This window comes from Octopus sinensis, linkage group LG1 (assembly GCF_006345805.1).
Source record: "Octopus sinensis linkage group LG1, ASM634580v1, whole genome shotgun sequence".
NCBI classification, from domain to species: Eukaryota; Metazoa; Mollusca; class Cephalopoda; order Octopoda; family Octopodidae; genus Octopus; species Octopus sinensis.
In genome coordinates, this window is record NC_042997.1 from 74,750,542 (window position 1) to 74,765,401 (window position 14,860).

Consider the following 14,860-nt stretch of genomic DNA (forward strand, 5'->3'; position numbering starts at 1 on the left):
AATTTGAATATTAAAACTTATTCTATTATAGTTTACATATAACACTATACTTATTTAAGCAGAATTTGGCTAATTTACTACCTTAAATGCAAAAAAAGTGACTAATTAGACAAACTTACAAATCAGCTGAACAGTTTTGTACAATAAATTTAAAACATGAGAACTGTAAAGGGTGATAAATTAGAAGAGTGCGTTAAATTATAAGACACAAAAATAAAATGACTCTCCCCAGACACAACAGAACATATATTTATATGTACACATGCAAACACCAGATAAAAACGTGCACATAAATGTTCTTCTCGACAAGTATGCATACATCAATATGTACACATATAAATGCAAGAATGTACATACTCATGTTCCCCAACCATCCATATGCACACAGACCCATATTTGCGTCTTAAACACATACACACATACATATATACAGCAAGTACTAATGTACATGTATTCACACATGTAGACACACACACACTCATACAAATGATGTACACACAGCTGATACATGCATCCACATATTCGCACATATGAGTATTCACACATGGCTGATATGCACCAACACTCATATGTACACACACCAAAGAGCTGATGCCACCTACCTGCCAGCTTATACCCTCTACACACATATGAATAGCAGATACATATACATAGACACCCACATCTACACACTCATACAGCTGGTATACACACACACACACACATACACTCTTGCTGGTGATGGATGTTATGTCCTGCAAATTCCTTCAAAAACTGGCCAGACAGCATGATGTCATCAGCTTCCTCTTCAGCTATTCAGTTCATGAAATTCCACTTTTTCATGCATTTTGTTTCACTGGACTCACTTCTAATAACACCATATGACCTGCCTTGACCAATAGCAGCCCAGTTTCTGACAGTCACCTCAGACTTCCTCCATTTAGCTGAGTCCAATGAGCTAGGTTTCTGTAAGGAGCCTACAAAACTTGAAGCTGTATGGGACCAAATCAAACTTCTTTAAATGACAATATATGTAACTCATACTAAATGTGCTGAATGTCTATTACTTTTGTTTGTCCACTCACCCCTACAAGTGCTCCTGACCCTGTTGAGTTCCACCCACAAATGTCTGATAGAGAGACAACCACCACTGTACTCATAGAAAAACAGATACCACCAAGGATACCCTGGTTCATGACAATTCCTTTTGAGTGAAGAAAGAAGGCAATCCACTGTTCAACATTTTTATGGGAAACTGTGATGAGGCTAAAACTAGAAACCTCATCAGGCTATCTTGGATATCCTCAAGGAAAGCAAGAAATTATTTTAGGTGCAGCAATGTCAAAGGAAGGCTAACTAGGAATATAGTTTTTGTATGTGGTAGATGCTCTGGTGCAATAAACACTGAAAATGCGCAGAGACCATCTTCCGCCACATTCCAGGGAGAAAAACTTGAAATAGTTGATAGTTTCCGTTACCTAGGTGACCAAGTCAGTAGCGGGGGCGGGTGTGCCGAAAGTGTAACTGCTAGAGTAAGAATAGCCTGGGCAAAGTTCAGAGAGCTCTTACCTCTGCTGGTGACAAAAGGCCTCTCGCTCAGAATAAAAGGCAGACTGTATGACGCATGTGTGCGAACAGCCATGCTACATGGCAGTGAAACATGGGCCGTGACTGCTGAGGATATGCGTAAGCTCGCAAGAAATGAAGCCAGTATGCTCCGTTGGATGTGTAATGTCAGTGTTCATACCCGACAGAGTGTAAGTGCCTTGAGAGGAAAGTTGGACCTAAGAAGTATCAGATGTGGTGTGCAAGAGAGACGTCTACACTGGTATGGACACGTAGTAAGAATGTATGAAGATAGTTGTGTGAAAAAGAGCCACACCCTTGCGGTTGAGGGAACCTGTGGAAGAGGTAGACCCAGGAAAACCTGGGACGAGGTGGTGAAGAATGACCTTCGCTCTATAGGTCTCACCGAGGAAATGACCAGAGACCGAGACCTTTGGAAGTATGCTGTGCGCGAGAAGACCCGGCAGGACAAGTGAGGCCATAACCCATGGCCCCTACCTGGGACATAGTCAGTCCACCTGTGCATACCTTCCTTCTTGGGACACATAACTCTACTTGTGAAGACCTGTTGAGGCAAGTGAAAATCAAAAATCAAAGAATCAAATCAAAATCGATGAACATCAATGGAATTTGTAGTTTTGTGGTACCAGTGCCGGTGGCACATAAGAAAACCATCCGAACGTGGCTGTAGCCAATACCGCATCAACTGACCTCCGTGCTGGTGGCACGTAACAAACACCATCCGATCATGGCCGTGCCAGCCTCGCCTGGCCTCCGTGCCGGTGGCACATAAAAAACACCATCCGAGCATGGCCGTTCGCCAGCCTCGTCTGGCACCTGTGTCAGTGGCACATAAAAAGCACCCACTACACTCACGGAGTGGTTGGCGTTAGGAAGGGCATCCAGCTGACTGGCCTGGTGCCACCTTCGGGCTTCCCAGACCCCCAGTTGAACCGTCCAACCCATGCTAGCATGGAAAGTGGACGTTAAACGATGATGATGATGCAGCTCATGGAGAAAACTGAAAGCATCATCAAGCAAATGCACTGGAAGGCATTCTTCTTTGAGACTCCATCCATCATTACACCCACAGACAAGTTCAGCTTAAAATCTTGAAAGTACCCTCAAGGCAAAAATTAAGTAATCACATAACGTACACATCCTTGCAGACAAAACAACATTTATGAAACAAGCATTTCCACACATACAAGGCTTGTCACAAACACAATCACCAAGACATACAAGAAAACTAGCACCTCCACATACAATGACACAAATACAGAAGGAGCTAGCCATTCTTCTTAATATAGAGGATTGTGTGAACAATGTTTCCATATGACCCCCACCATATTACACTTAAGAATCAGAAACCCAATTTCCTCTCCAACTCCAAATGCAGGTTGATCAACCCTTCTAAGAGCAAGATAGGCATTGTCAGTAAGCAAATTCTTGATACTATCAACTCAAATATTAGAAGGTCTCAGGGCTGATTCAATTGGATTTCAGCACAGCTGTGATCAACTGGTTCCATGGTATTGAGAATAAATCAGCCTGCAGATTCACAGTTTGATATCATGGACTTCTACCCTTCTATATCGAAATCTCTTCTTCTGAAGTCCCTGGATTTTGGTAGACAATTTGCCAATATATATGACCTTGATGTCAGAATCATCATGAATGTCAGAAAGTCGATCCTGGTTCATAATGATTCCTTCTGAGTGAAGAAAGGTGATCCACTGTTTAACATTTCTATGGGAAACTATGATAGGGCTGTGATTGCCAACATCATCAGACTATTTTGGATACTCTCATGAGAAACAAACATTCACACATGTCAGCACATTACAGGGACAACAGCCTTGCAATCTAAGCCATTTGAATGGTCATGCTATAGAGAAGTTTAGGAAGGACCTCATAAAAATATTTTAAAAAATTTGGCCATAACAGTTACTATTAACGTCAACCACAGTTGACTTCTTAGACCTGGAAATGGACAAGTACTACCCTTACAGAAAGTCCAAAGAGGAATCTGTGTACATCTACAGAAGCTTGAATAATCCCCCACTGTAATTAGAAACTTAGTTTCAAGCATTAGCAGAAAAATCTCAGTTTTCAGCCAATAGGGAGATATTCAACAGGGCCACCCAACACTCTACAATGAGACATTAGCAAGGAGCAGATTTTCAGAGAAGTTAGCATATATGGATGACCCAAAACCTCCACCTCTATACCCAAAGAAGACCAGAAAGAGAAAGAAAATGTGGTTCAACCCGCCATGTAACCTAGAAGTTTCCAACATCACAACTAGGAGCTTTCTGTCATTTATTATGAAGCATTTCTCCAAGGACCATAAGTACTATAAACTTTTCAACTCACATAACATCAACATCACTTCAAACATTGCACACTACAATAGTTACAAACTTACACCCACACAACCTGTAATTTCCAAAACCCTACCAGCAACCAGCCAGGAGGATCTTGCCTCTCAAGGGCTGTAGTCCACAGAGCCACCTTCACACCATCCAAAAGCACCACAAGGCACAACATAGGCATGACATCCAATGACTTCAAGGGAAGGTACACACAGCATATAGATTCACTTCAATGCAGGGATAGAGAGAATTCCACCTCTTTGTCTCATTTCCTCTGGAGATTTTGTGACCTCCAGAGTGAAACCCCCAACATCGAATAAACCATTGTCAACAAAACTCCACCTTACTCACTTGATACCCACAATTGCTAGTTCTGTCTCCACAAAAGAGTGCATATTCTCCATCAACCTGCAGTATCTATCAACAGGTAATATGAACTATCTTATTGCTGTCATCAAAAGTACACCCCCTAGTGAACTTCAAACCACCGGCAGCAGGCAACCCAGATATACCACCTTAACATTGATTATACTTCAACACTGGCTACCCCATAATCAAGAGCAGGGCTCCCATTCACTGATGGCTGCACAGACCACAGGCTTACCTTCCAAACTTATGCATACCCTGTAACATCTGGGAGACATAGGGTACATGCACACACACACTCACTTGCACATACATCTATGTACATATGCTTTTCTTCTTTTTCTTTCTTCCCTTAAGACTATCAAGCCTCAATTCCATGCCAAACCCCCTCGTGCCATCAGTAACACTATTGCAATTACACTAAGATGCACCAGCCAAGCTCACACAACATAAATACCAAAAGCATGAATATATATGTATACAGACACACATCAGTTAAAAGTATGCATGCATACGTGTTCTTTCAGACAAATATGCACACATCCATATATACACATGTAAATACAAGAATGTACACGCTCATGTTCACCAATCATCCATTCACACATACAACCCCACACACACTTACATCTTAAACACATGTACACACATACACACAGATAAAATAGGAACTAATGCACATGTATTTACACACACACCCATACAGCTGATATACACAGCTAACTCTTATAGCCACATATTCACACACACAGGTACTAACATGGGTCAGCAGCAGTTCATTGCAACTTCATAACTGGATTTTGTGTGCAACTATCTACAGATACAGGATGACAATGCTAAGCAAAGATGTGTATAAATACAAATTTGTTACCAGTTCAAATATGCTTGAGACACATTCAAATCCATAAGAAAACCATTCACCTAGCTTTGTCATGAAAAAAATTTGAGATTCATCAGTATAGAGGAGCTCCAATGAACAACTAGTTTTAAAATTTCTCTTTTATGGCTTGGAGGAATATGATAACCAAGTGGGAGCTGAGAAACGAGCCCTGGTCAACTCCTACCTGAAAGCTAAATTTATTTTTATACTCATAGCTGACTTTCATTTTACTGACAATATCCCTGGACACTGTTTGGATGGCTCTTACCAGCCATTCATCTACCCTTAGCTTCTGATGCAACCACTAAATGAGAGAGTAAGTGACTCTGTCTAAGACTTTATTCAAGTCAACAAAAGCCAAGTACAGTAGTTTATTTTCAGCTTAATGTTTCTCCTGTATTTCCTTACTAGGAAGGGAGCATCTGTAGTGCTTCTTCCTCGCACAAAACCAAACAGCATCTCATCTAGGCTAACTCTCTCCTTAATTAGTTGAACTAACATTTTCTGTTAATTTCAAGACCTGGTCTTACAATCTGATACCTCTGTAATTACTTCTGTCTGAGATGTATACTTTACCTTTGTAGCAACTGACTATGATGCTACTACACCAGTCATTGAATATGACAATCTTTCTGTACAACACTATATCCCACTCCACAAGATATTTTAGGCATACTTGATGTACCAGAGTCTTTCCTTTTCTCCATATCCTTAATTACTTAGTCTATTGTTTAACTGTCAATTTGGATAACTAGTCCCTCTGTTGGGTCCACATTAGGAAGATTCTCCTTCTCCTATGCATTCTCCACATTTTGTAGACTTTTATAGTGGAACTTCGATACCTTTCTTTCAAGAACCATTAACTGCAAGTGTACCATATTCCATCCATACACACTTCTTTCCTACAACATCATAACTTTCTCTGATGCATTGTGTTGCAATGTGGAACACCTCATACCACAAAATATTAGCAAACCTCTTCCTTTCTGTCTCATCTCTAGCTAAATATACCTATCACCTAGCTTCTTTTCTAGCTATCTTGTAGAGTTATCTGCTACCCCCATTCTACCAGTCCTCCTATGGCTGTGTTTTTGCTTTTATAACTTCATCTACTTCATTGTTCTACCACCGTGTCACTCTTTATGTCCGAAACTTTACACCAACTGCAAATTCCAATAACCTTGTTCCCTCTTTATTTTGGGAACCAACTCCATTTCTTCCATGTACATCATGGAAGCCACCAGGATACTGTCTAACATACTCACTAAAGTTACCAACCAAGATAATCAAGTCAATGTCATTTGTCATTGATGTAGTCATTGTTTGTCTAGCATTACCAGTTGAGGAACATGGATAGAGATAATAGTTGCCGTTGTATATTGTATGACTAGTCTAAGCGTAAGTATCTTATGTTGATCACTTGATCCATCCATTTCTCAACTAAAAGTATGCTCACACTATTGCCTTCCCAAAAGATTTTATACCTATGTTCTTTGCCTATGATGAGTTTGGCTGAGGTTCTCCTAACTTACTTCATGCATGCAGCACATATCTATGTACCTCCTTTAAACAGTCTCACCTGACCTGTTTTTCCATGTGCCTACATTGACTCTAAGGATGCAAATGGGATGGAAAGAGTGAGCAGGAATCCATGGGACAGTATTCAGATCCTGAAAAGGAGAAGGTTTGCAAGGACATTTGCCTGAAGGTATATTGGTTACGCAAATGAAATATTACCTTCAAATTTTGGCACAAGGCCAGCAATTTTGGGGGAGGGGCAAGTCGATTGCATTGACCCCAGTACTCAACTGGTACATACAATCCTGAGAGGATGAAAGGCAAAGTCAACCCTGGCTGAATTTGAATACAGAATGTAAAGATGGATAAAATGCCACTAAACATTTTGTCTGGTGTGCTAACAATTCTACCAGCTCACTGCCGTACACAAATCAAGTATTATCACTCATCTGAACCACCATTTGCTCATATCCTGAAATATTCAAGGCCACATAGTTATAGAAAGAAGGAAGGGTTGAGGGAGAGAAGAAGAAAAGAGAAAATTGGGAAAGAAAGGTCTAATGTAAATCTAGCATTATGATGGTGTGGGAAAGGGGGTAGGTGACATGGAGAAATATGGTGAAAAGATAGTAACAGCAGGTTATTAAGTCTCAATTGTTTGCCATGGTGAAAATACTCACTTTACGCAAAAACGTTTAAACACACAAAGTGAGTTATGAGTTATCTTTATGGACTGGTAGATGTATTTCAAGCTTTTTTGTTATCTTTTCAGTACCAGATACCAAGTGGAGCAATTCTAAACTGACTGGAAGACTTATCTTTCTTATAAGAAATCAGTAAAAGTATCTACTGACTGCAAGCTTCAGCTGCCAAGCTGGTTCAGATATGTTTGGGACACATTTGTGCTCTCTTCAATACCAGTTACTAAGCAGGGAAAACTGACTGAAAGGCTTAGTTGATAACTGATTGAATGCTTCAGCCTGATGTGGTAAACCACAGTGAATATGGAACTATGTTAGTGTCCAGGTCACAGTTAGTGACACAAAAATTTTGACACCAAATAGTGACAGTTTAAGTGGAGTTAATGGTTTTGTGTGTTTTGAATGACTAATATTTGTATTTCAAGCTGGAATTGTTTTATCACAATATTACAGTGAGTTGTATAAAAATTTCTTGATTTTTCCATTATCTTTTACCAGGATATTAAAACTATGTCTCAGCCTACTTAAAACAGCATAAATCTAATCTCTTATACCAACTTTTAATTCTCTTATTGTCAGTCACTTCTTCCTCCATTTTTATACTCTAGACAATGTGATAAAACATTTCCTGGCCAAAATCTTAACATACTGAGAAAATTGGATTTTAGATTGTAATTAATGACTCAGATAAAAGAACCAAGAAGTAGATAACCTGGGAACAGTTTGCAAAGGTGCAAATATCAATGTTATACTGCTCGATACTTAGCATGATACCCTTTTACCTGCAAAACAACAGCAATGTGGTCTGGCATATCTTTGACCTAATTTTTGAGAAATCATGTGTTATTTCTTGTGTCTAAAACTGCAGTGTCTTCTGTATTAAATGCAAAATGGTGAAGCATTATAAGTTGGAATTTTGTTTATGATCTCATACATTTTCTCTAGTTCTCAGGAAAGGAGATAATTGAGAGCATTTATCCAATAGCTCCAAGCTAGTCTTTCATGCATTTTTCATTATGGCAGAGTGTACCATTCTGCTGGAATATAGAGTAGTTTTAAGTAATCATATGAATAGACAACTTCTTCAGATTATCCACTTTTTAAAGTTTATGTTCATATCTTGGGGTATTATCAAAACATTGGCAGAAATGGCTCCTTATATCATAATAGATAGGCATTGCTTAGCTCTTAAAGTCCACTGCTATGTAAAGCAATAATTTAAAGCATTTTTCATGTGACTATTCAAAGAGTTTCATTTACCTTGCATGAATGAAATTATAAAATATTTTCATTGATAATATGTAATCAAAATTAATTAGCTTTTTCACTTTGAAATATTTAGTCATATATATAAATGTAAACACCAACATCTCACAATGATCTGAGTTTACTTCTGGTTTCATTATAGCCAATTATTATTTAAATCATCAATAAAAATATCAAATTGGTAAATATGAATTGCCAAAAAAAACCCAAAAAAATAAATTTAAGTTATCAGTGTTGTTTTTGATCATTTATTTACACTTGTTACACCTGTGTAATTTAGTATTTTTAAGTTTAATTATCTAATTTAATTTATAAAGAACCCTTATTTATTAATAATGCTGTTATGATATATTCAGGTTCCATATTAGTTAAGAAGATATCAAGCAACATAGGAAATAACTTTCTATGCAAAGATATAGCTTACCTCCAGGTCAAAGTTAACTGCAACTAACTTGTTTGTATAATCTCTTGTTATTAAAGGCTGTTCCAAGTTGAATTCACAGATTTTATCAACATTGTTTGCCCATTTCTCAAAGCACTGTTTTTCAAATCTGAAATATGGAAGGATCATGTCATTAGCCAGCAATAAAGGCACCAATAACACAACTGATTTTGTATAAAGTGTATGTGGAACTAATTTGGGATTTCATTAGCTGCACAGTTATTTTAATGGAAACTTTGCTTTTCCAGCTGCATGATGCCAGGCAGTCACAAGAGCTTCCCTGTTAATAAGAAACCCTTGATCAGATCTGATGAAGTAAACACATGATGCTCATGTAGTTAGAACTCATTATTTTGGGTAATTTGCTAATACTTTGATCCAGATGTTTCTATGCTTCTATGCAAAGGTTAATTATATGGGGTATGATGTGACAGTGTGGAAATGTACTCTCTCCACTCTCTATTTTATTTCTGTATGCCTATAGATTCTGATATTTGATATATTTTGTGATTGCTGATAAATGAGATAGTGGATTTGGCAGGTTAGTTGCTTTGGATCCAGGTTCCTGTGTAATTAATGTGGGTTTAGAGTAGATGTGCAGCTGTATTTGAAGAATGGTTGAGAAGAACTGAATGTGATATTATCTGCATATGAGGTTGTCTGCATGTTCTGTGGAAATGTGAAAATATTATATAGGTAAGGATCAAAAAGAGAAGGTAAGAGGATGAATTTCAAATTTTGGTTGTGCTGATATTAATAGCCTATCAGCTAGCCATATGTTTTGTTGTTTCTGAAAGATGTGCAGAGCATTGTATGTAAAAGTGGGTAGAATTTTTCCACCATGTGATACACCAATTGTTAAAGAATACAGCATTTCAATATTCACTCTTTTAAAGAAAGCAATAAACTATGAGACCACAAAATAATAAATCAGTGACTTGAGTTAACTCTTTCAATGGAAAAGTTTATTGATGGAAATGATTAGGTATGGTAGAACTCAGAATTAATTTTACTACCTCTGCTAGTGATTATTGTGGAACAAAGAATGGGAGTCAGAAATGTTACTGAGATTAGGAACTAGCAAATCAGGCTCTACCAGATTTACCAGTTCCTCAGGAGTTGTGAGGCATTGTGATATATCAAAGACTATCTCTGCCACTCTATTGCTTTTCCAAACAAAAAAAAGCTTGTTATTACATTTGAGTGGTTTAACCTCATTTTGTATAGGCATATATGTTGATCATTTTATCATATAATGAGAGGACCATCAGAAATTAACCAAAGAAGTAGAGGCCATAGAAAAAGCATCTAAAAGGAAGAATGATCATAAGGAGTCTCATTAGTATCAGTAGAAAACCAAATCAAATCAATGGATTCTGGAAGATTTTTAGGACTAATACTATTTTTGAAAATAGCAACTGCTTTTTGGGATATTAGGAAAATAATTAAGGATCTCACTTCATCCAAAACACAAGTTTCTTTTTATAGAGAGGAATTCTATGCATATTTTGCCAAAAATGTTTCTTTTCTTTTTGTCCTTGCAAGATAGAGATATATTCAGATGTTTGGTGCATGGCTCAAATGCCTTTAGATTTCTATCCTGATCTTCTTTAGAGTTATTACATGGGATATCATTTAGATACAAGTTAGTAGGAATAACAATCTTTATTCCATAGTAGCAGCTGATAACAGGCATGATTCATGTCTGCGTTGCTGTGAATATATGATCATAGGTATTAAAGTTCTTAAGGATCAATACAAGATAAAAAGAGTATGAATAATAGATAAATCAATGTCCAAGCATTATTTGTTGGGGATATGTTACTACAAGTAAGCTCTTCACATTAAGTTACTGGTTTCTATGATGCCTCCTTTGAGTAATTAATTTATTTCTTGCCTTATGAATTTGCAGTCATTCAGAGTACCCTTGAATAATGGATATGGTAATAAATTTGGCATTTGGAGTTAAATTAGTGAAGAATGCAACTGGTGAAATCTTTGTATTAGCAAGATTTGACAATACTAGAGTGGCTTCCAAACCATTAAATTTAAATATGGCAAAAAATGTTGAAACATTAAACTCTGTCCCAGTATTAAATCCTAGCAGAACCTAGACATTAATAGTGATTGCTGTTTCTACCTTTTTCTACACAAGAAATACTTTTAAATGGCTTAATGATTAAAACCGTTCCACTTAGCAATCAATATTAGCTTGGATAAACTTGTCAGTGCTTCCACTACTAGGCTAATTACAATATTAAGGGAGATATTCTAATAAAGCAGAATTAAACAAATTTGAAGAGATTAATGCATTTCAAATTGGTTTACCTGGTTTATATTGTCATACTAAATATTTATAATATGCAAGATTCATATACAAGAAAAATTGCCTTTTCCTAAAACATAAGACATATGGCATTTCTAGCTGACATTTTCTGTGATCATGTCTATCCTCCCTATCAATAAAAAAAGCACTTCCAGAAAGCAATTGCTGGAATAGGTTCCTATTTAGTATCCTCTTTTCTAACAGTAGTATTGTTTAACTCTTTACAATTCAGATTATTATGTCAAATGTAATGCATATTTATTCATATTGTTTTGAATTAATCCTGCATTACCTTGTGGCTTTGAGATTTCAATGCTATAGCCAGTTTGAATATATTAAGGCTGGATATAACCAGTTTAAACACTAAAGGGTTAAAAGACACTCTAAATGTAAACAGTGACATTATCTCTGGCTCATAAAATAGTTGTTTCTAAATATCTGTTTCTTCAAGTAGCTGCAACTGAGCTATGATTCATCATGCTGTGCCAGGAATCTTTGTCTCCCATTAGCTTTGATAGGTCCTCATTTTCACTTTGAGTATCTCTACTAATAACAGCAATGCTGTCGAGAAGTTTTCATCTTCCAACAGAGTTTTCAAAATATATCTGATGTTCAGTATGAAAGAGTAAGCCAGCAAAACCTACTTTGCCTGGAGCAACAATATAGAAATTGGTGTCTATAAATTTCTTCCTTGATCTTGTGCTTATACCATAAGAGGCTCTGAGCTCTCATAAGAAATCTGGTGTATTTGGCATCAAGGCAATCTTAAGGCTCCTTTTCCATAATCCAGTTTTGGCTTCGTAGAGAAGGATACTCTCAATACAAACCCTGAAGTATTTTAAAATCAACCCTTGTTGATTTGAAAATACTTGATTGCCAGATGTTTTTGAAGTTTGTTATATGCACTCCAGACATGTCTTTTGCATGTCAAAAAGTCATTCTTACTGTCAACAACATAGGATGCAAGGTATTCATTGACCTTGAATTGATTATTACTACTGTAAGAAACAGACAGATGGCTTTCATACTCATTGATGATTGTGTCCTCATTTTTCTCTTTTGCATTGAGAAACAATCTAACTTTGGCTGCAGTATTCTCAAGAGAAGTCAACAAGTCTTGCATATCACACAGTTGATGAGCTTTGAGAGTAAGACCATCAGCATGGTTGAGATCAGAGTGATACGTCTTCTGTTGATATCTTGACCACTTCTGCGTCATGGTGAGGCCTTTGTCTGGAATCAGGTGAAGACTTGGCTTAAGGATGTAGTCCACTACAATCACAAAGAGGAAAGAAGCTAGGGTATCCCTTTCAAGGATTATTGCTGTTGAATCCTCTGTGCTTTGCACAAAGCTTGATTAGCTTTCAGACATGAAGGTTTTGATAATATCATCTGGGATGCGAGAGTTCAATAGAATATGTAAAATAGTCCTTCTGTTACTATTATAAAATGCCTTAAACAATCCCCAAATACAAATGATGCTTTTGCTAAGAGACTCTGAGTTCTTCTATGATTCTTGTAAAAGCAAGGATATCTCTTTACAAAAAGTGTTTTGGTCCTGTTCTAGGGTGGAATCAAGTGAGATTTTTGAGATTAGAGGTGAGAGTGTAATTTCTTCGTAGTTCTGAGGGAGTTAAAGACTATTTTTTTTTGGAAGTAGAATAACTGAAGATTTTGAGAAAGCTATTAGTTTAAATTTTTATAGGTCGCATTACAGAAATCCAAATATAGCAATCTATTTGTAACTTATCTGAATTTTTATTTCTGTGAACATTATCCTTGAAATGAAATAACCCATTATCTTTCTTTTAATTACAGTTCTGAAGACACTGCCTTAAAATCACATTCCTTAGCCAGAAATTCCAAGGATTGAAGAAATGTGATTTCATTTGCAAGCTTCTCACAAAACTCTGCACTGATTTAAAGTAAAACTCATTTAGGCAATTTATCAGGTTCTCATATTTGTCACAATTAGTGATGGATACTTCATGAGATACATAGATTTATTAGAGAATATATATTCTGTTGCTATCAGAAATGCTAATATGAAAATTTCAAATGTACATAATCAATTGAGAAGGTATTGTATTAAATCTTTGGGATGTTCAAACTGAAGTGGATGAAAAACTGACATAAGAAGTAACAATAGTTGGAAATAGATTAAAAATATTATATTGGCTTTGATGCTATTTTGATGGTGTGTGTGTGTGCATGCATGTATCTTGTTGAAGCCTTCATGCATTTTTTTATGAAGGATTTATGAGCAGGTCAGTAGTTGATTGTAGTCATTGTTGCAATTGTTTAGCTTCAGTACAATTCTGATCAGGTAGGCTTAGGATCAAAGGCATTCCAGGCCTGACAATTCTGTACATTTAGAGGATTTGGGAATATATTATCTAATATGTTCTTCCTGTATTTAAGGTGTTAGAATGTGGTTGACGAACATTTGTCAGCTACATACTCAACAAGACCAGTCCTCCACAGCAGAAATGTTAAGGCCGCATACGCAGGTGAAGATTGGCCTGTAAAGCAGCTGACACAAGGAAGGACATCCATCTGTAGAAATCAAGCCATATCAGATTCGAACCTGGTGCAGCTCTCTGGTTTGCTGTCCAAGCCATACCAGCATGGAAAACAGATGTTAAAGGATGATGATGATGATGATGATGATATTGATAAAATATCATTACTGATCAAAGTTGCGATATACATGTAAGCTGTATTGAGCAATGACTATTTTCTGTGGAATACCTGCAGAATATGTGAGATGCATGAGTTGGGAGATTCTGAACAGAGGCATGAGATTGGCCAGCTTTGAGACAAGAAGCCACAATAACAATGGTAAAAATTTTACTGTTGGTAAGACATGTAGAGAATGTCCATAAACATGTATGCACACTTTGATATCTGATAACACCTGGAAGCAGATTTATCTAAACGACTTAACAGCCCTCTGATTAGGGATAAGGTGAAGCAGATGGTAATGTTCAGAATGTCCACAGGCATGACTGTGTGGTTAAGAAGCTTGCTTTGCCTCCAAATAGTCTCAGGTTCAGTCTCTTTGCACAGCACCTTGTGCAAATATCATTTACTCAAGCCCTAAGCCTACCAATGCCTTTTGAGTAAATTTAGAAGATGGAAACTATGTGCAAACTTGTTTTATACTTATATATCTACACCTGAGTGTCTTTGTGTTTGTTTCAATCACCACTTGATAACCAGTGTTGGCTTGTTTAAATCCCTGTAACTTAACAATTCAATGAAAGAGACTGACAGAATAAATGCCAAGAAAAAATGTACTAGGATCAATCTGTTTGGCTGAAATCCTTCCAGGCGATGTCCAAGGATGACGGCAGTCCAATGACTGAAACAAGTAAAAGCTAAACGTTTCAAAACATTCCAAAAGACTGCAGACATTGACAAGTCCTACGAAGGTAAAAG

The 14,860-nt window shown here is 37.0% G+C and overlaps 1 protein-coding gene across 2 annotated transcripts in view; it reads right to left on the reverse strand.

Annotated features, from left to right (window-relative positions):
* Window positions 1–14,860, reverse strand: part of LOC115213643 (dynein beta chain, ciliary-like) — an 884,597-nt gene that overhangs the window by 540,633 nt on the left and 329,104 nt on the right. For both annotated transcript variants that reach the window (XM_036501971.1, XM_036501966.1), the window contains exon 12: window positions 9,076–9,202. In XM_036501971.1, coding sequence (XP_036357864.1) covers window positions 9,076–9,202 — 127 coding nt within the window. The remainder of the gene's footprint in view (window positions 1–9,075; window positions 9,203–14,860) is intronic.